Raw genomic sequence first — 21,120 nt, forward strand, 5'->3', positions numbered from 1 at the left:
CTTAGAGTAAATATGGACTAGAAAGCAGTTGTACAATAGCACTGCAGTGATTAGTGTTAGAGTGGCCATGATTCCTTATTAAACACAAGGAGTTTACAATTTAAGTGATTCTCCTTTTTGTTGCCAATCCTATGATGAATTCTACTCAAGCAGAACTAATTGTTTTTTATAATTATATATTAAAAATAAATATAATAAAAATTTTATACATTATGTAACAAGTATATAATAGTATGTTCTTATAAGTCACTTATAAGTGGAGGGAGGGGCTCTTGTTGGCACAATACATTTGTTCAATTCTAAAACAATTGTTTTTCTGAAGTGTACTAAGGGTGTAGAACCAGACCATATCTCTCTGTTCAATGGGATCTTAAAATATTCTGTTACAATTTAGTAACTGCCTATACTTGGTTCATCTTCTTCCAATTTATTCTGGTCTTGCATACTATTGCCTTTTCTTTTACAATGTTTGCTCACAGCAGGGAGGATTTCACTTCTGTGTGTTTGGCAAGCACAGCACAAAGGGGTTCCTATTCAGTTAGAGGTGTTAAGCATTACCAGATTAATAAATTTGGCATGAATTTTGTTTATTATTAAAGTAATAAATACAGAATGCCTGCCCTTGAAGTGTCATTTACTTAAATTTCACGTATATGAATTACTATGTGAATTTCCATTTCAGTGTGCGTTCCTAGTGGAATCCTTAAAGCAACGTTCAGTAAATCAGGCTGTTAATCAATTTATACCAGAAGGAGAACCAGACACGCTTACGAAGAAAGAGAAAAGAAGGCCACAGAAGTTGCCATCTCCTAAACCTACAGCTCTGAGTCTGGCTAGAATGGTTTGAAATGGTCCCATTTTCAAGATGCTTTGTGTTTTTAATTAGAGATCCTACCCAACTGTCAGATGCTGTTCTTCATGACAGAAGCGCTCAGGCTGAACATTGGAAGGAAGTAAAACAGCACTGTGATAGTACTCTGAATTTACATTTTAATTTGCATTTGTAAACAAAAAAGTACCTCTTATTAACTCTTGCTAAGTAATTAATTATAATGGAACCACATTGTACTGTCTAAAATTGTCTAAATAATTCCTCCTCTAACCTTAAAAATCTAGTGTTTAATGAAAGCAAAGGCAAAGCAGAAATGTGCTTTGCTAAGTTATGTCTACTTTACAAGTCCTTCTAGCAAGAGCTGCATTTTTTGGTGTCCTGCTCATTTACAGATGAGACAGCTGCAGCTGAGTAGCGTGTCTTCGGCCACACAGAGAGCCAGCATTGAACAAGAAATAGGATTCAGGATTTGTTTCATGCCTGCTGTGCTTATTTCCATGCAATTACGCTACAGAGTTCTTGGGGATTTTGATAATGTTTTATTTGTTAATTTTGACTCCGTATGCATCCATTTTGAGTGGGTGTGCAAATCTGTGATACACATAAATGGACAGTGCCGACACTTACCACTTTGGTGTAGAAATGACTAGATACAGAACTGCCTATTGCAAAGGATGTACTTAACCTAAAGGAAAAACTACTGTTGTCAGCACTAGGTTTCCAATATTCAGTAAAACTGAGGAAAATGCTAAATACTGTAGTCTGTAAAACTGCCATTGCCATAATAGACTGCTCCTTCAAGTGGTAAAACTGGTCCAAACTGGTCTGTCTGTAGATGTTAGTCTTTAGTTTTATGGCACCAGGTGAAACTAGCCAGCTAATTAAAACAGAGCAATTAAAGGTACTTAACCTAGCAATAAATTGCAAATTAACAAGTCATCATGGCAATCTGATGACTTGTCAGAAGAGCCAGAGTAAAGCAGGAATCAGACAGTAATGAAGGATAGTTTCAGTTCTGAATAATGCAGTTGTGATCTAACTGAAGTGCTTTCTAATTTTTTTTTATTATATGTGCCTATAGTGTATTAAAGAGAGCCATGGTGCAGAGAGAAATGCTTCTGGACGAGTACTGGCATGGCGTCCTACTAGTGCCAAAGCAGGAATTCCACCAGGTCTGTATGGATTAGGGGCTTTTTGTCTTCAGCTTCTTTGGATTTTGCTTAAAAGACAGTGTTAAATTAGAGATTTAATTTAAGTTTTTAGAAATGCTTGCAGTTTTAATCTTTAATCAGACTGATAGGAAACATTGTGGTTGTTTTGAAATTGCTCCCGTATGAGTTTTAGCTGTAATGTATGGAGCTTTCTTTTAGGTTGTGAGAAGAAAGAACACTGCACTATTTCTAGGTCGTATGATTGAATACCCATCCTGTATCGGGAAACGTCAAATGTGTGTGGTGGAAAGTAGAGCCCTGCTTTATCCCAAGCCTGAAGCCGTAACTAGATCCTCACTTCTCTTGGTTTTTAATTCACACTTCATTTCTTTTTTTTCAAAGGCTCAACAATTCAGAGATTTGTTATTAGTTCAATATATATATTTCTGCTAATACTGTTAGATCCCATTGTAATTAATATGTTGTTCCGCTTGATTTATTTATGTAATGAAGGAAAATTACAACACAAATGTCAGGTTATCTGAAGTGCTGACTCTTGCAACTGCTCCTGGTATATGAAACAGCTCTTAAATTTATTCCAGTCGTTGTTGGTCCCTTAAAGTCCAGTTCCTTTCTCCTCAGTTTTTGTATTTTTTGTGTGTTTTTTCTTTGTATCTTTGCTAACACCTGCAGAATTTTTTTTTTTTTTTTTGCATTAAATTTGAGTCTTGAAATTTACGGATTTGTTGAAATTATATTGTTGACAGGTAGTGGTGTTTACAAATCTGGATTCATATTTGCATCTGAGGTGCTTTGTACCGTGTTAATTGGCTTTTCCTAAAAATATTACGGTTATTCTAAACCCCTAATGTTTTCAAATTATGCCCTGTGACATTCTTCCTGATGGTAATTTATAAATTTGTAAAGGTTTTAGTTCTGTTTCTATGAAAGTAGCATAAATAGTTCTATAATCTGGATTATTCTTAACCAGTATCTAAGAAAATTAAATCTTTATAACTGTGGTAATAGGAAATTATTAATTGAAGAACAGGGTTGCATGTAAGAGTTTTATCTAGCTGAAGTAAGTCAACATCTTTTTTTTTTTTTTATTTGTAGCACAAACGATAAAAGAATGGCCGCAGACTGAGAATAAGAGAAAGCATAAACCAAGGAAGCAGCCAGAGTTTTCTGTGTCAGTATTTTATACTGATAAAGGAAGAAATGTGGGTATGTGTTACCAGGATACGATGGGTGAAGCCTTTTTATTATCAGCATTTTTATTATAAACCTGTTATTTTTATTATAAACCTGTTAGCTGATAATCACTGTGCTTTCAATAGTGAGTGGAAGTGAGTTTCACTTATCAAATAGTGGTGGGGGTTTTTCGTTTGGTTTTGGGGGTTTTTTGGGGGATGGGGAGGGTTTTCTCTTTTTGGCTGTTTGGGTTTTTTGGGTGTTTTGTTTTGTTGGTTTTTGGGGGTTTATTTGTCAAGTCCTTTGGGATGTTTTAGGCAAGGATGCTCTAAGGAAAAATGCTATCATCATGGTTTAGAAGATTACAGAAGATTTGGGATTTTTTGAAAGTGACAATTTAAAAAAATAAGTTATTTTTAAGTACTTTGATATACAGAATCTTTGCTTTTTTTTTTTTCAAATGTGGAATTGTATATGAAATGCTAGTCTGTGGGTTTTGGGGGGTTTCTTTGTTCACTTTTTTTTTTTTTTTTTAATCAACAGTTAAATGTGATTCAAAAGGACTGTGATTTAAACTTAGGGCTCCCAATATTATTTTGTTCATTTCCTCAACTAGGTACAGTATACCAAAAGTATCCAAAGATAATGCACATAAGAAAGTCTGTTCCCTCTGTTACATTGCCAAAAAAAGAGGAAATCTGTTCAAGCAAAGAGGTATTTTGCTCCTTACTAATAAATTGCCATTTTAGAATTATCCATGTGAATTAATGGGAACACGTTAGTTGTGATTCTGTTCAATGTATTCTTACTTCAACTGTGATATTTACTAACAGCCATCCATTTGTTTGTCTTACAAGTGGTTGGCCAAGTACAGTATTAAAAAGCTCAAACTGGAATTGCCCAGACTGATGTTTGGTCCAGGCTGTACTCACCAAAAGAAAACTGTGGAGTCTCTGCACAAGAAAGTATCAGCAAAATACTGTACAATCTTCCCTAGTGTAGAAATCAATGTAAGCTTTTGCAGATGTCATTGTACCTACATCATTGTAAGGCTTTGTATTTGTTTAAGACAATGCATGTTGATCTATGTTTGTGGCTTGGTAGTGTGATGTTCCCTCCACTATTCCCTCTTCTTCTTTCTAAATCACCCTTCTGTTAGAAAGCTAGAGAAGATCTTTTATTCACTACAAAAAAAAAAAAAAAATCAGTATGTTTGAAGTGCAAACTGCATGGGATCTTTGGAACGTATAGCATCTCTTCTGCTCATAGAGTCTGAAAAATAATTTTTAAATTTTAGGTAAAGCTTTTAAAAATCACGTTTGTGTTGAAACTGGGAAAATGTTGGATCTTGATTGTTTTGGTTTGTGTAATGACTGGAGAGAATCATAGAAAGTTAAGACCAAAATATTATTGCTTTATTATAAAACTATGGGTAATAATGAACAGATAAACCTGTGCAGATAAATTACATAATTTTGTTGCCCAGCACAACTGGCTGAGGTGAGAACTAGTCTTTCCTAATTTGGGTAAACCAGTTATTTAGTAGCAATAGAGTCACAAAAATTTTGTTACAGTATTTCATAGAGGTAAAGACAAAAAACCTAATCTCCCTGATCTCTAATGCAGACATTGCATATATAGCAGCTGAGCTCCAGTCTCCTGAAGTAAGATGCTCTTGTACAAACTGAATTTTTCCAGGGGGTTGTGAAACATCTTCAGTTTCAATCTAAAGAACTGGAAATCTACACTGAACAACTGGAGAAAGTGTTGCAGCGCTATATACAGAGAATACAGTGGCTTCTGTCAGGTATTGGTGTGCATCTGTTTTTCTATAAAGCACAATTTAAACATGCATGAAATCTTCTTGTCTGCTATTAGAATAAATCTGAAACTAAACGTGGACCTCAAATATGAATAAAGGTCATCTGTTTTGCATTTCTTTTAAATTTTAAAATGTGTTTTTATGACAATAAAATAAGAATACAAGAGAATTCAGCATCTATGTAGCTGATAAACATCTAGCTTGCTGTGAAATAATTAGGGCTGTGATGTAAATTTTTCTTTTTTGTATGTTGTGTTCATGAATACAAGGTTCCTGGTGTCAGAAGCTTTCTGTCAACAAAATATAAACAATAACATATACAAGCAAAATGAGCTTTTCTGTTTCTTTTGCTAAGAATGTGCCCTATTTAGAAGTATGGCATCACTGCTGGTGAAAAGTATTTTGATCCCTCTGCTCATAAAGATGTTTGTTAGGAAACAGTTCAATTTTTTGATGGGTTGTAAAGTAGGAGCTACAAATTGTCTAATGCAAGTTGCTACAGCTGGCTAGTAATTAATGCTCGATAGTGATAGATTTGAAATGGCAGAAGACTTGACTTTTATTAACCTTTGAACTACCTAGTTTCCACAAAGATTAGAATTTATTATGTAGAAATGTGCCCAGAATAACCCCTAAAGACTGAGGATTTTACAGTACACTCAATAAAATAATATGTTGAATAAAATAAGCCTATGTAATGACAATTAGCTTCAATATTCTGTCCCAGGAAGCCGAAGATTGTTTGGTACCATTTTAGAAGCAAATGTCTGTGTTTTGATTGATACATCTGGTTCCATGGACCCATATTTGCCACATATCACAAAAGAACTTACCTCCCTTATCTGGGAACAGCTGAGAAAAAATGAAGTCAGGTATGATGAACTACTGAAATCTGCACAACTTATTATTTACGTAATCAGATTGCTTCTATTGTATTATTTATAATTAAGTACAAGTAATTATTATGTTAGTGCATAATATGCATGTGACATAAACTGCTTTGTCTGTTCTTCTTTTTAATCAACATTTAATTCTCAGCTCTCTAAGATTTGAGCCTCATTTGCCATAGGCTGATGCTGTTTGTCCTTTCAGGCTTAGCGTTACCATGGATTGTCGGTTTGTGCAGAGTGAGATGCTTTCTGACTCTTCCAAAGCGGAAGACCCTATTCCAATACAAGGCTCTTGGTTTTGGGTTTTTTTGGTTTGTGGGGGTTTTTTTTGTTTTTGTTTTTTAAATGGGGCTTGGTTTTGTGTTTGCTTGTTGTTTTCTTTTTTAATTTATTTCAAAACTGGCTTGTCCAAAGTGACTGATAGTATTGGTTAGGGTTAAATGTTGTGGGCCATCCTTCTTCTTAGGTTTAACCTGCTGACATTTGCAGAAAATGCAGAGAGTTGGAAGGAATGTCTTGTAGAAGCAACTAATGAAACATGTCATGATGCTGTGCAGTGGGTGTCCAAATTCCATGCTCATGGTAGTACATGCATCCTTATGGCTTTACAGGTTAGTAAATTGCGTACCACATTTTGGAGAAGACATTGTGTCTTATGATAAAACACTTCAATCTGACTGATAATATTTTAGGAAAATTATTTGGTCAAAACATACAACATTTTTATGTGCAAACAGATATGGAATCGAGCCGCTGTTCCTGTCCCCAGGGCTCATAGATATTAGAACCCATCGCTCATACTTAGTTTAAGAAAAATGTGAAGTATCAATAGTTGCATTAATATTGGTGTTCAAGGAATACTGAAGAGAGAAAATTGCCCGTTGCTCAAAATGATGCTTATGTACAACTGTGGCTGTGATACATTTGTTCTGAGTTGGAATCAAATGGGCATTGAGTACAATTCTTGAATTAGGTGAAGAAACTTTTCTCCTATAAAAACTCTCGGTGTAGAAATTAACTAGTAATAATTCAAAACAGAGACTGAAAAAACTTGCAATTTCATGAGATTTAAAATTTGAATCAAAAAATATATGTTGCCTTAAATGAATGATTCTTGTTTTAGACAGCCTTGAAGAATCTCCTTATAAATTTTATGGAATTCATGATTAATCAGGTCCAGTAGAACTATAAGGCATGTCTGTATTACAAAAATGTCCACTAAGTCCATTACTGTAGCAAGTTTTCACAATATAAAAAGGCCAAGTCCTAGTGAGCCTTATTTTCAGACATTAAGAATCTTTAACTCCCACAAAATGTGATGTAAAAATCTGTCAGCAGTTTTCCAAAACCAGCTAATTTGCTTGTTTCAATGAGTCAGTTTCTGGTGATGCCCTGCTTGTCAATATATTGCCTTACACTACAAATTATCTTCTTTTTTATTTTTCAAGTTGATATTCTTGATCTCTTTCATACTTAGTGAGAAGGAAAAGACAATGCTAACTTGATTAATGATGTGGTAAATATAAAGCTATCTTAAATTATTGGAATAGTGTTTTCATTCTTAAGTGTAATTTTTTTGTATAAATGTACTTATTTAAGCTTATTTTCTGCTTTTCAGAAGGCTCTTGGTTTCCATGGTGTAGAGGCACTGTATGTATTGACTGATGGAAAACCAGACACCAGTTGCAGTCTGATTTTGAAAGAAATCGAAAGATTGAGAAAGAAACAAGATATTAAAATCCACACGATTTCTTTTAGCTGTACAGACAGGTATATCATACTTTGCAAGAACAACAAAAAAATCTATAAAATTACTAGTTTATTTATTGTTGAAAGGCTATGTTATCAAAATGTGCTACACGCTCAGTTCACTGAACAGCAGGATTGAGCTAGGCGTTCATACGTGTGGGAACTGGGAAGGCTGTTGTGACACAGGTCATTGCCACATGGGCTGCATCTCCCACAGCTTATGTCCTTGAGAGAGTTGCCTTCACGCACAGAGAGAGGTGCTATGCATCACTAATCTGCAGCACTGAGCTCATTCCTGTAGTTCTGTCACTAGTCTATCAGTACACGTCCCTGTAGAGGCATAAAAAGGTCATACACTGACCTGGCCTGAAATCAGGAGCACTAGCAAAGTGATAATGCCAGCAGCCATGGGTTGAAGATAGATCTCTGGATGCTCCTTTTCAGGGACCTTTGCGTGGCCCGGTCCAAAATTAGAGACCATGGAGCAATATCAAAAAGTATGTGCTCCTCTAGATTCTCACTCATGGCTGTGGCTGTGTGATGCAGGGAGAAGACAGCCGACCAGACCACCAGTTCTTCAAGCTTTCTAGCATTGCTGCCGCCTCAAATGCAGTAGTTGTCCCAGGTCTTCTCCCATTAAGGGGAGAAGTAGTGGGCTTCTTGATACATCGTCTGTGGTCTTTGTCATTTTGGAAGTGAGGTTTAAGAGAAAGAGAGTCTTATTTTGTAAGCTTTTATAGATCTTTTCTGATAAAAACTTTGAATTATTTCTCGTAAGTTGAAAAAACCATCTTTAAGTGTTTCCAAAAAGTCTTTTAATTATGAATATTTTTGAGTTAATTTATTGGCATATCATTTGGTTAACTAGTCAGTAACCCATAACTAACTGTTCAGAAAATCTGCTAATAAGGGAGAAAGATGTCACTTCTGGCTACGAGTTACTCTGAAACAAAATCTGCCACTTCCTTTCAAAGAAATCTCCTTGTTAGTTGCAGAGATTTTAACATCCGGAATGGAATCAATCCTTGCAGTTTACCTGAAATTAATGGATGTATGGAGTCTCCCAGCTTTTGGTTTTCTTCCCCTGTGTAAAATATTACTGCTCTTTACCTGCCAGCACGGCTTCTGGATTTCTTGGTTTAGTTTCCATTTTTGGTTCTGTTGCTACAGTGAACCTCTCATCCGAAAATAGCCTGTCTTTGGAGGTTATGACAGCTAAACAGTGTATATTCTTAATTAGCATCTGACAATTAGAAATTATACAGAGGATTATAATTGTGTCCTTCAAACTATTTGTTTTGATGTAATATTTTCTGAGGAATTCTTAGAAACTCTTCTCTTGTTGTTGCTTTCAGAGAAATAATTTTCATAAGTAACGTACTATTTTGTTGTTAACAGAGGAGCTGATGAATTTCTGAAGAAGCTTGCTTCCCAAACAGGAGGGCGCTACCATTGCAGCTTTGGAGATGTGGATGGACAATTGGCAGCACACAGAATGTTGACAGAGGGGCTTGATGATGAAGATGTACGTTAAATAGATTGAGTTTGTTGGGTTTGTTTTTTTTTAATTTCAACTCTTTATCAGTAGTGAAACTGCATTTAAAATAGAAAAAATAATGAGAAAATACAAGACTCCTAAGATGCTTCACATTAAAATTTAAGGAGAAATCTTAATATCTGGCTTTGCCTCTCTGCTAGATGCCTTGTTCAGGTGACTAAACCCAAGAAAGACAGGTACAATGCAATATAGTTTTTGAAAGAGAAGCAAAAAACCTCTTGTATCTGGACACTGGGTTTTAAGCTAACTTTAGCTTTTACTGTGCTCTCTTATCCTTACCATGTTGTATTTCATTTATGTAATTGTAAAATCCTTGTACAGAGTTTAGCACATTAATGCTCTAATGAGACCTCGGGGATTGCCACAGCAGAAAAATGTTAGCGCACAGAAACATACTTGGTCCAGAGTTGCTCTGCTCTCCCCTTGTAAGGCTAATACCTTCTGTGCAAGTAGACAGGAGCAGGGGGATTTAGAGCTTAGGCTCAGTTAATTAAGTTGGTAGAAACTGAAAATAATAAATAGGTGCAGGTTAGAGCAGAATGTTTTAATTCTGTTTTCAGGATCCAGTTTTCCCATATTTTGAAGGAGACGATTTAAAGAAACTTACTCAAGAAGTAGCAAAAGCTAGAAGTTTCTTAAAGCAGGCAAAATCTTTGAGGTGAGTGTTTATCAAGAATCTTTCAGTAATTCCTTTTTTGTTTCATGAAAGGAAGGCAAGAGTATCTGACTTTCAGTGTGTGCTACTTAACAAAGAATTGTTGTTTCTTTCCTTGTACGGTCCATTTTAGTGGTTTTTTTTGATGCTTGGAAAATTACTGATTTAGGAACTTAGTTTTAAGGTCTTCCACGATTAGCTACTGCCATAGTGAAGGATCTGAGCAGATTCTAACAATGTGTTAAACTTCAGGGCTGCTTTCTCTCAGTTGTTTTCCCTCCATTTCTTATGTCAAAGAAGAAATTACCTTACTTGTTCCTCTCCTTGCTGAGTTCTCTCATCTGCCAAATCAAGGTATTTCTCTTTGTATATATTATTAAAAGAGAAAATTGACTCTTGTTAGTGTTACTGTGTTACTAGCCTTTTTCTGGGAAGATTCCCTAAGGCTTCCTCTTAACTCTTGTACATTTCCTGATTTACCAAAGGATCTGACAAAGTCATTCTTCTCTCAAAGATATAATCTCTCAATCTCACTTTTTTTCTGCTTTCCTAAATAATTTGACTCTTAATCTTTCCTTATGACGTCTTGGGCCCACCAGAATTTGTCCTGTGTCTTCCCTTCTTTCCTTCTTTTCTGTAATTTTCAGCTTCCTTTTCTCTCCACAGAATAAGAATGTTCTGGGGACACTTTTCAGTTTTGTCTCCCTTTCTTTTCTCTTCCTCATCTTCTCTTCAGCATCCTCCCTCAACATGAAGTTTCTGTTTCCCTTTTCTGCTAACAGTTATGTAACAGGTAACAGTACAAAGTGACGCCAGGCAGAGGTATCCCAGTGGGCTCTGAATGAGCTAAGTCAGTTCCTGGAAGCAGCAGAGCGCTGTTGGCACTGCTCACCATCTGTACCACAGTAGACTGAATTGTCTGAGGTGGCACACCTTTCCCTGCTGCCTCTGATATAATTCAGAACCAGCTTCAATACCTGCCTAGAACCGGAGTGCAGGGCAGTTAAATTGTGTTGATCCTTATGTTTCTTCATTGTTAATGCTTCCTAAGTGCCAGTCCAGAACCAAAAAGTGCCATTTCAACAGTAATAGCAGGCAAAAGTACTTGCAAAGAGCTTTAAAATGCATTCTACCTCCTTTTCGGTCACACGGGGACATGGCTAAACAGAGATGCAAAGCTACTATATATTGATTTCTGCAAAAAGCAGCTGTAATTCTTTGAGTTTTGTTTTTCTTTCAAACAGGTTATTACTACAAAAATGGAATATAAACCAAAAGGACAATTCTGGCTTTAAAAAAAGTGCTCAGGTAAATAGTTGCCACAAATAGATTCTAGTTTATATATTGTTCATATATTTCAGTAGAAGGATAATGTTTCATAAGCCTAATGTAAAATGTATTAATTTCCAGCTGTGACTTTTTCCACAGTTGAAAATGTTTGTAATGATTTTAGTTTTTACCTGAGCTAGTCCACAGTATAACCTGACACACACAAAGAACAGTTCAAAGAGAACGATGTTTGGAGTGAAAGGAGCAAGGCAGATGTGTATTTGTCATTATTAATGGTTTAGCTCTTTCTAAGAGCAAACAACGAAGCACATTAGAAGGCTAGGACCAGATGTATCGGCTATAATAACAAATACTGCAGGGGCTGCTTGATTTGTCAGTTAAATTAAGAAGTCTGACTGAAAAAGACGCCACTAATAGTAAAGACAGCCTCAGCAAACACTAGACTATTGTTGCAAAGCCCTGGGAGAAGCAGCTGGACAAACTAAACTTCTCAGAGAGCCAACATGCTGCTTTTAAATTGGCAAAGTAAAAACTGCAGGAAGAGAAATTGCTGGGTGGAAGTACTTTCTCAGGGTTGAACAAGACAGAAGCATTTGTCACAGAGCTGTGTGAGGGGAAAAAGCGGACATGCAGACAACTACAGAGAGTGTTGCACTAGAGAGGTGAGGCCTGCCGAGATATTAATCAAGGAATTGGTAAGGCAGATATATAGCAAGACTGTTTTTTAAATCTTTGTCCCTGTAGCTGTAGTTTGTATTTTGGTTTACAAACATTGTCCAGTCATTCAAAGAGAAGGAAAGAAAAAAAAAAAGAAAAATCCAGTCAGACCTGCTGGTTAAGAATGCTTCATGGAGAATGGAACCTGGAGCCTGGTGAAGTATGTGCAGAATTCAGCATAGAAGGGCTGATCACTAGAGAGTGATGCTTGGAATAAAAACAGATATAGCCATACTGTAGTAGCAAGAAAGTTGTTACAGGCATGTAGAGGCACGGGCTAGAGTTCCACAGCCATCTGACTTTAAACTGTATTGAGCGTAAAGTGTATGGGAAGACATTCCTGTTAATGTCCTTCAGAAAGCACACAGCATTGTAGCACGATCAAACGTGTAAGGAAAATTGAAGGTTGATCAAGTTAATTTATATTGTTTTGCCATTACTGTTTTTCAAGGGTGATGGCATGCCTATGGAGTTTATATATTTGAATTGTATTTAAAAAACCTATTCATGTGTTTGACTTGTAGGATTAAATTTTAGATGAAGAAAAGATGCTGAAGAGGTTTGGAGTGGTACCACAAGCCTGCTTCGTTTCATAGTGTGCTTAAAGCTTCCAGCTTCAAGCAGAGAGAGAGAAGATGCATTCTTTGTTGTCTCTGAATTTCTGTCAAGAGAAGAAGTTACAGTTACAGTGCTGCTGACTTATTCCACTTGCAGACTTTATAGGACTCAAAGCAAATCAATCCCTGAACTCTCTGAAGTTTAAACATAAGTAGAGGATATTTTTCAATATAGCTAATACAAATTGTAAAAGTAATGTATTTCTAATATAATTAGTAGTTATACAGGGTCACAACTTTTGTTTCTCTTCTGTTCTACTGCATCATACTAATAATTGCTTCCATCAGTTGGTGGTATGTCCAAGATGTGTTTTTTGGCAGTTGGTTTGAGACTTTGCTGGTGCTCATTATCCCTAACAGGTAGGACAGATGGCTGTGATACTAGAAAGAGAATTATTTCAATTATTTGCTTTTTATATTGGCAGTAGAGAAGGATTTAGGGTTGATGATTCAGAAATCACCAGACATGCAAACAAGTAGTATCTTGTTGCTGATAAACCTTGGTTATGTTTGTATAACCAGATACTGCCAGTCTTCTAAGCAATTCTGTTAAGTTCTTATGTGTTTCCTGTCCTAGAAAAATTTAAAATATGTTTGCCAGTACCATATAAGAAGATCTAGTGTAAGGTAACTGCAGTAATGAGGCATATATTTTTCCAGGTGATTTATGAAATATACTTTTTTTTTTTTAAAGAGGAACTCTGCAATGGCAGCTCATTAGAATTTTGTAGGTATTTATTTCTGTCTTTCAGAGGGTTAGGAATTCATCTCAGGTGTTTAATATATGTTATATTTAATAAAAATGGATTCAGACTGCAAAAGTCAGATACTTGATCTGAGTTTACTCAGGAGCCATTTTCATCTCCTGAGAGCTAGCTGATGGGAATGATTGCATATGCTTTGATATGGGAGATATTAGCTTTTCTGTCCCTCCATCTGTTTTGCCTCCATAAAGAATTAGAAACAATTTCTGTCATAAAAGTCTCTTTTTAGTGTTGTGTGCTCTGCACCAGCTGACTCCTGCGTTCCATGTTAGCACCAGCCTCCCGTGGAATATTGCAGCTAAAATGGTGCTTTGTGCTCTGCAACGCCTTCTGTGATTTTATTAGTGTGTGTGGGTATGTGTGTGGCTGCTGAGATGCTTTGATATGAAAATGTTAATTGTAAATTAGTAGGATTAGTTACATTTTTATTTGGGTTATATAAATATTAGATGATGATTGCTGATAAAATGAGTGGATTTGTACTAATGGAAATGTTAAAACAGTAAATCCAGGTAGAAAGAGTGAGGTTTCTTTATTGCCAAAAAGAGATTATTATTTATTCCTTGGAGGATTTAATAAATGTCACAATACTGTAGCATAGAATGTTGATATTCTTACAAAGGTCCTTTAAAAGAGACTTAAAAGAAAATATACTTGTGCAGGTATGTCAAATGGTATCAGAGACTTTTTGTGAAGTAAGATAGTAATGCACATGTCAGATTTTGCAAATGCAGATAAGCATCAGAATATTTGTGTGTTGTGTTAGGTTGCAATCTGTCACACCTCTCATTTACAGCCTTTTTTTCCCTGCATAGTATTTGGTGTTCAGAGATTTTACTCATTCAAAACAATTCAATTTACGCAGTGTCTCTGCAGATTGACCATCAATGGATCTGTGTAATCCTAAACTCACAGCAACCTACACTAATACTCATGACTTTGTTGTTTGTTTTGGTTTAGACTGGTCGCCTATTTCTGTGGGCAGAGCGCAGCAAGTTTCTCTGGTTGTTTTGAGTATGATTGCAGACTTAAAGTAGGCGTTAAAAATTCCAGAGTCTTCTCTTTGCTGGTGGTGTGAGCTAAGGGTTTCCAAGTCTCCAAGAAAAATGCAACTGAAAAGTAAGGAACAAATGTTGATGATAGAATTTGTGTAACCACAAATCACTACAAAATGGTTGGATGTTGCAGTATTTAGCCATTGCACCCTGTCCAACTTCACTTCTTTTGTGAGTGTTTTCTGATTGTGCAGCCTCTCTGTGCCTCTGAAGCCTTGTTGTCCTGCAGGCTGGTCAGTCCTGCCATCTGCTCAGAGCAGCTCCTGCCTTTAAAATACAGTTTCTACCTCCTCTCTGTCACCTAAGTGGAAACTCTCATCCTCCCTGTGCCCATCAGAGGGCTACTTAGGAAAAGATTTTAAGGAGATGGTTCAGCTGTGATGACCTGATTAATCAAGTGGTCTGTTAATGACTTTTCAATGTTGATCTGTCTTGTATATGTCATTTGCTTTCCTGGTTTATGCTTCCTGTAATGCAATTCGCTGTATTCAAGACACAATAAAAGAGGAGTTTTCTAACTGACAAAGATGTATATTTTTCTGCCAGCTTGTTGGTAAGTAGTGCCATTGCCGTGACTCACTGGATGTGTTGATTTACATGCAGTGAATTGAAGACAAACAGCTGAACCAGTTGCTACCTTGAAGTATGCATTCCACCCCCTTTCAGAGGGTGCTGGTTTCGCAGCAAGAGTGGGGAACTCCCATGTGGCACAGCTCCTGTCCTGCCATAATTTCCAGTCAGCTTCCAGCTGCTGTGCTGCCATTGACTGGTGCAGATGTTCATAAAAGCCCAGTACGGACTGGCAGTTCAGGAGCTGCTTTGTGCGTTGTTCAGCCATACCTGCTTCAGGGGACAACAGCCTTCAGAAGATGGGTGGGACTGCTTGGGATAGTAACAAATTAATCCACGTAAATACACCTGAATTGGAGTCAACCCCAGGAAGTTCATCCTGCTTCTGAGGAAGATAATGGCAATGAGTGTGTGTTGTGCTGTGTCCTTTAGAATTCCGTCCAGGAAGAATCTCTCTGTGCTTTATAAGCCTGTTATCTACTACTAGTGCGTATCTAGAGTTATAACTACAAAGTTCCAAGACTTTAGGCATTCCATTTAAAAAGAATAAATATTACTAAGTATAGGTGAATTACCTACAAAATGGAGCCATGGTGTCCTAGTAAGTAAAGTAATAAGTAGCTTCAGAGATCTAAGCCTTGATCAGTGATTTGGAGTTAGCTAACCAGGATAAACAGTATTAGCAATTTTAGCATCTGATTGAAGGTAGGAGGTGTAGGTCAGCCCTATTCGTGAAATACTTTGTCAGCCTCAGATAAAAAAAATTGAGGTTAAAGACTGATTAGATTACCTCATAATATTACCGACAGCCTTTTTTTGGTGACTATTCTATCAATTTCATTACAGTAAATTAAATAATACTAATATTTTGAAATATAATTCTGAAAAGAAAGGTGGTATATTTTTATTGACATGTATGCAGAGTATTAGTCATATAGTATTACCTGGTATACAAAAATGCAATATAATATTCTAAGCGCAGCATAGCATTTGATACTGGATATAGTGTGTATGATTTAATACAGCCCAGTGTTCAGTGCTATCCAGCATTTCATATAATGTGGTTATAACACACTAATGTATACTAATGCAATATTCAATGCATATAGTGTGTACTCTTTTGCTTTAATCTTGTACAAAACTGTAAATCGTGCAGTGCCCCTAAAATGAAGCGTAGATGGGCAGAGAGACATTGGTTAGCACTGAAGGTGCTAACAGAAAAGGGTTTCTCTTCTTTGGTGATTCCAGGGCAAACAGCTGAACCCTTCCTGCTGTGAGCTGTTGTCCCTGGGGCTTGGTCCTCCAGCCCTCAAGCATGTGCTGCTCCCATTCAAGTCAAACAAGTTTTGCCAGCCTGCAAGCTGCGGGACTAAGTGTGAAAATACGTGTTGTAATTGAAGCCAACAAGAGTCATAGCTGTTTTGCAACAAAATACTGACAAAATTCTTAGTCGTGGATTTTTCTCCATGCTTATAATGTTTTATTTAACGCAAGTTTAATGTTGTGAAAAATAGATCAGAATGACTTTAGATTTTCCTTAATAGCCATAGTTAATACTCATTCTATAGAGAATGCAATGAGGTCTACTACCCAAAAATCCATTCTTTTCTCCTTTTACAGGGTGAGGTGAGGGATCTTGATGCAGTGTTCAAAGCATGTGATGAAGGGGTTGACTGTGTTTTTCATGTGGCTGCATGTGGCATGTCATGACTAGAACAAGCAAGTACAATTTTCCTGACATTTTCTTTCTTTATTCTTGTGAAAGCAAAAATTTGTCTGCATGTAGCAAAGAATGTAATTATATGATATATATGTCAGATGGAATTTAGTAATAAAGGTCAAGTCATTCATACAGGCAACCAGGGAGGTATTCCTTAAATAAATGTCAAAGCATGAAACGAATGTACTACACAAAATACTCTAGGAAAATGAGATAATAGATTTAAGGTCTTGGATAAGAAGGCATATCCTGTTTCTCTAATCTGAACAAGTGTGACAATATTGCTCTAAAACTAATGATGCGTTTTCTTCTTGTGAACTCATAGTCATGAGGAAATAGACCAGCAACTCAGTATGGTTATGCTAAATAACAGCGATATTCACAGAGGGTGTTATAAAAAAAATCCACGAAAATACTAATTTATTTCTAGCAAAAAGATTGCCACTGGAACAAGAATTTGTGAAAGGTTTCAGGGAGCATAACCCCTGCCTGTAATTCTTGTTTCTACATCATGAATTATCTGGGGTGCAACAAAAAATTAAACCATTATTATTTCCTTTCAGATACATTTTGTCTTTCTCTTTTCAACTTTATCTATTCATGCACTGAACAAGACAATAAAAATGAGAACTGCTATGAATCACTGTGTGTCAGAAGGACAGAGAACTGTAACACGTACATCACAAAAAGGCCACAGCTGTTCTAGATCTGGCAATTGTAACAACTGTATTGTGAATGTGACTTATTCAATTAATTAGAAATTGTGCAAACTCTTATTTCTAGCTTCAGAAGAAAGACCAGATTGAATTCATAAATGTCAGAGGCACAAAAGTAATAATTGATGGTATGTACCTAGATTGTCCTTCTGTGCACCTGATCCAAACCATTAATTAAATAAACTTCTAATTGGATATTTCCTGTGTTGATTTGGCAGTACAGTGAGGCTCTTCTCTCCCTCCTTTCAGAGTATGATGTAAAGTGAGGTGTGCAGGTCCCATTAAAACTGGTAGGTTTGCCACTGGTTTGAGATGGGGATAGGTTTTCAAACTGGACTTCATTCCCTGGCAGACCAGCTTAAATTCCCCTCCATGTACTGGTTATTTTTTCCCTTCACTCTATGTAATGGAGAAGCATTACCCTCTTTCCTCACAGAAATAACATGGGAGAGATTGTACTGCTTGCTGTAAACACTTGGTGACGGGAGCCATAGATGTGCTAAGTATATTTAGCTATTATTTTATCACATTAATATAGAAAATATTCTGTCCTTTCTGTTCATCTGTCTAAATGTGATCTCTTTTTATTATATACTGATTTTTAACTATTATAATATCATTGTAATATAATTGTTGGCATATTTTCATCCAAGTTCTAGAAAACTGGAGAGTAAAGTGACTTCCATAGCTGTCCTTTTGGATTTTAGGTGTTGGACTGTTACTGTAACTCATACTTTCTGAGTAGGCAAGGCATGAAATCAGCTTGGTTACAAACCAAATAAATTCTCTTCCACTGATTTGGTGGATCATTATTTTAAACCAAGACCTACCTGGCAACAAGATCATGTGTTCCTTAAAATGGTGTTTGCTTTTGGCATTTTGTTAAGTTTGATCATTCTTTCTTTGTTCTAAAATCAAATAGCTACCCCCCTGCTCCAGAAAACCTGATTTTATTTCTGAGTATTAATAATTTAGTCATAGTACATTCCTCAGTCACTACAGACTTTAGTATTCTTATTATGACGATGACATCTCTCTCATCTCATACAAAACAAAACACACCCCCACAAAAGTGAAAACACAGAACACAGCAGGAAATGGTCCCAAAGAACAATGCAGTGTCACCACTAACAGGTGCAGAAATAGTTTTAATGGATCTTTATTAATTGATTACTTCGTGCTGAGAATGTTTTTCTATAATTCAGGAGGGTAAGAAATTGGAAGAAGAGTACCCATTGTAGCGCTGCAGTGCTGTAACCAGTTCAGTAGCTCCAATGAGGAAGATTCCTCTGATGAAGCAGCTGCTACAGCTGCTGTATGTTAGCATGAGGGATTATGAAGACCTGGGAAACAGTACAAAAAATATTAAAAGTAAATATTCATAAATAGCAGGTGCTGAGAGGACTGAAAGCCATATTTTATGTAAAATAGGTTTATTGTTCAAAAGCTTTGTGGAAATGTAATAAATAACATTATGTGTGTTTGTCAATCAAATAATAACCTTTCAATGTAATAATAAATAAGAACTGAACCAAATACTGTTTTTTAAGGAGCCTGGGGGGGTGGGAGGGGGAGGGCACATAAGACCTTGGAGTTCAGCAAGCTGTTACCTGTACCTTACCTTGTAAATGACCCACGCCATGCTATCTGTAATCCTGTACCCGTGCTGGCACGCTCTGTTCAGCCAATTGCCATTTCAGCGCGAGCAGGCAAGCCAAGCACCAAGACCCAACTGAGGATCCAACCTCTCTCTTTTCCCCCTTCTTAAGATTTACGTTAATTGGTTTGTGGGGGGATAGTACTACGAGCTACACGTGCAACCTATAGACTATATGCACGCATACCGTGGGTAGCCCAGACAAATTTTCATAAAGTCGCAAGGATTTTCTCAGGGACCAGCTTTGCTCTAACCAGGGAGCAGCTGCTCCCTCTCTTGCACCCCGCATAGATCAGGAGAGCTGGACTTGCCAGGGTAAGTCACAGAAGAGAGTGATGGAAAAGCTCTGCTATCTGATTATCTCCACTCTGTATTTATTTTGCCTTTGTGTTTGCATTTTACAAGATTTTTAAGACCAGTAAGTTTATGGAGACTCTCTCATTGTATCTTTAAATTTACAGGGCACGCAGGAGAGCTAACAGCAATGCTACAGGAATAAAATGTTATAGGTAAAAGACAATACAAAGTGACAGGAAAATGTGTGAGCAACCACAATCACCACTGCAGCTTAGGTGAGCAAAGATTTTTTTTTACTCTTTTACTTTTCTTTAAACCAATAGTTTTCTGTACAGCGAAAGTGGTAAAGCCTGGCATCTTATGGATTTGCATACAAACTGACCTCACACTGTACGTCTTCTAGCAGGGGCACTGCTCAGCCCTCTCTCCTATTGTCAGGAAACTTAAAGAAACTTATATATGAGATCTCTATACAAGTTTGATTGAAACTGGTTAAGTTCACAATTTATCAATACAGAGGTGCCACTGACAGACAAGTAAGCACTGCAGGAGGTACTGCGTAAGCCTTTTTTCCCTGGAAATGCAGAATAGAAAACCACAAGTGTAAAGTTACTTCCTAGCGTGAGCATTCTAACTGTATGCAAACATTCAATTTGCTTTTAAATTAGTTATTTATGAACCTTTCATATATTGCTTTTATTAGACTAATAGCTCAGGACTGCATCCCGGATTACACCAACACCTTTCAGAAGAGACGTCGGGCAGTTGACTGCAGGCCAGTGAGACGTGCAGGCTCTGGCTGTGGCCTTTTTTTGGATATTCCTCGGTAAGGACTAACCAAGGAAGTCAGTGGCTTTGTGGCTGCAAGTCCCCATGGAGCCCCACCATTCCTGTCCTGTAATGCCAAACCTCTGATTTGCTATTTCAGGTAAGATGCTTTTTACATCACTGTTATAGCAGTACTGATTAATACGAACTGGATTCATTCTATGGATTTATCATTATTACAAATCCAGTGTTTGAAGTTTTAAGCAACTTTTAGTATCAGTTTGGAATAGCCAGATGTCTCATTTCTATCTGGCTTTGCTGAGTCTTGGTTTAAACTGGCTCTTGTTCAAGTTGCTTTTGCTCTAACATAATTTCAAGTGTGTCTTTAAATGATTAAAATTTAATATGAACATCCAGATATGGCACAGCTATAATGGAAGAAGTAAATATGTTCAAAGATAAATTTTCGCCTGGGATGGGTAATTGAAATTCTGCAGCTCCCGACCCTTTTCACATTCTCCCAGGTATGAGTGACCACAGAGCAGAACAGAGACCCACGGCCGGCTCAGGAAGGCAAGGACCTTGGTGCCTATTTGTTTACGATTCCGTTTCCTCTTCAGGGATTCCTGCCAGTCTGCAGGTGTTTCTGATGCTCTGCATCTCTGAGTCATGTCTTGACACCGACTGCCCAACTGGTAATCAAGAGATGGTGTTCTTTTCCTGAACAAAATCTCAGTGGAGACAGAGCCCTCGCTACCCACAGGATGCTTTCGTACAGTGGTTGCAGCTGCATGAAGGAAGACACATGGAGGTAAGAGCCACCATAGGATGCTGCGGGATCCCTGGGTGCTCTGGGGACCCAGGGATGCTGTGGGACCCCAGGGATGCTGTGGGATGAGCAATATCTCAGGAAGGTTGTGGGACCTCAAAGATGCTGCAAGGTGAGTGGGACCCAGGGGTGCCCTGGGACCCCAAGGGGTGTCGTGGAACAAGCAGCACCCCAGGGGGGCTGTGGGAGCCTGTGAGTGCAGTGGGATGCTGGAGATGCTGCAGGATGAGGGGGATCCCGGGGGTGCTGTGGGACCTCAAGGAGCCCGG

At 37.3% G+C, this 21,120-nt stretch overlaps 1 protein-coding gene across 1 annotated transcript in view; it reads left to right on the forward strand.

Moving 5' to 3' along the window:
* The window catches only part of VWA3A (von Willebrand factor A domain containing 3A), a gene marked incomplete at its 3' end in the record, with an annotated part of 34,910 nt that extends 14,830 nt beyond the window's left edge, over positions 1-20,080 (forward strand). Inside the window, exons 21-34 of the mRNA XM_010086106.1 lie at positions 683-841; positions 1,914-2,004; positions 3,100-3,210; positions 3,794-3,891; positions 4,035-4,187; positions 4,876-4,984; positions 5,727-5,871; positions 6,356-6,500; positions 7,508-7,659; positions 9,037-9,163; positions 9,757-9,854; positions 11,096-11,159; positions 13,053-13,102; positions 19,958-20,080. Of these exons, the coding sequence (XP_010084408.1) occupies positions 683-841; positions 1,914-2,004; positions 3,100-3,210; positions 3,794-3,891; positions 4,035-4,187; positions 4,876-4,984; positions 5,727-5,871; positions 6,356-6,500; positions 7,508-7,659; positions 9,037-9,163; positions 9,757-9,854; positions 11,096-11,159; positions 13,053-13,102; positions 19,958-20,080 (1,625 nt within the window). The remainder of the gene's footprint in view (positions 1-682; positions 842-1,913; positions 2,005-3,099; positions 3,211-3,793; positions 3,892-4,034; positions 4,188-4,875; positions 4,985-5,726; positions 5,872-6,355; positions 6,501-7,507; positions 7,660-9,036; positions 9,164-9,756; positions 9,855-11,095; positions 11,160-13,052; positions 13,103-19,957) is intronic.
* Between the last annotated feature and the right edge of the window lie 1,040 nt (positions 20,081-21,120).

The sequence above is a fragment of the Pterocles gutturalis genome, unplaced genomic scaffold (genome assembly GCF_000699245.1).
Source record: "Pterocles gutturalis isolate BGI_N339 unplaced genomic scaffold, ASM69924v1 scaffold47325, whole genome shotgun sequence".
Taxonomy (NCBI): Eukaryota; Metazoa; Chordata; class Aves; order Pterocliformes; family Pteroclidae; genus Pterocles; species Pterocles gutturalis.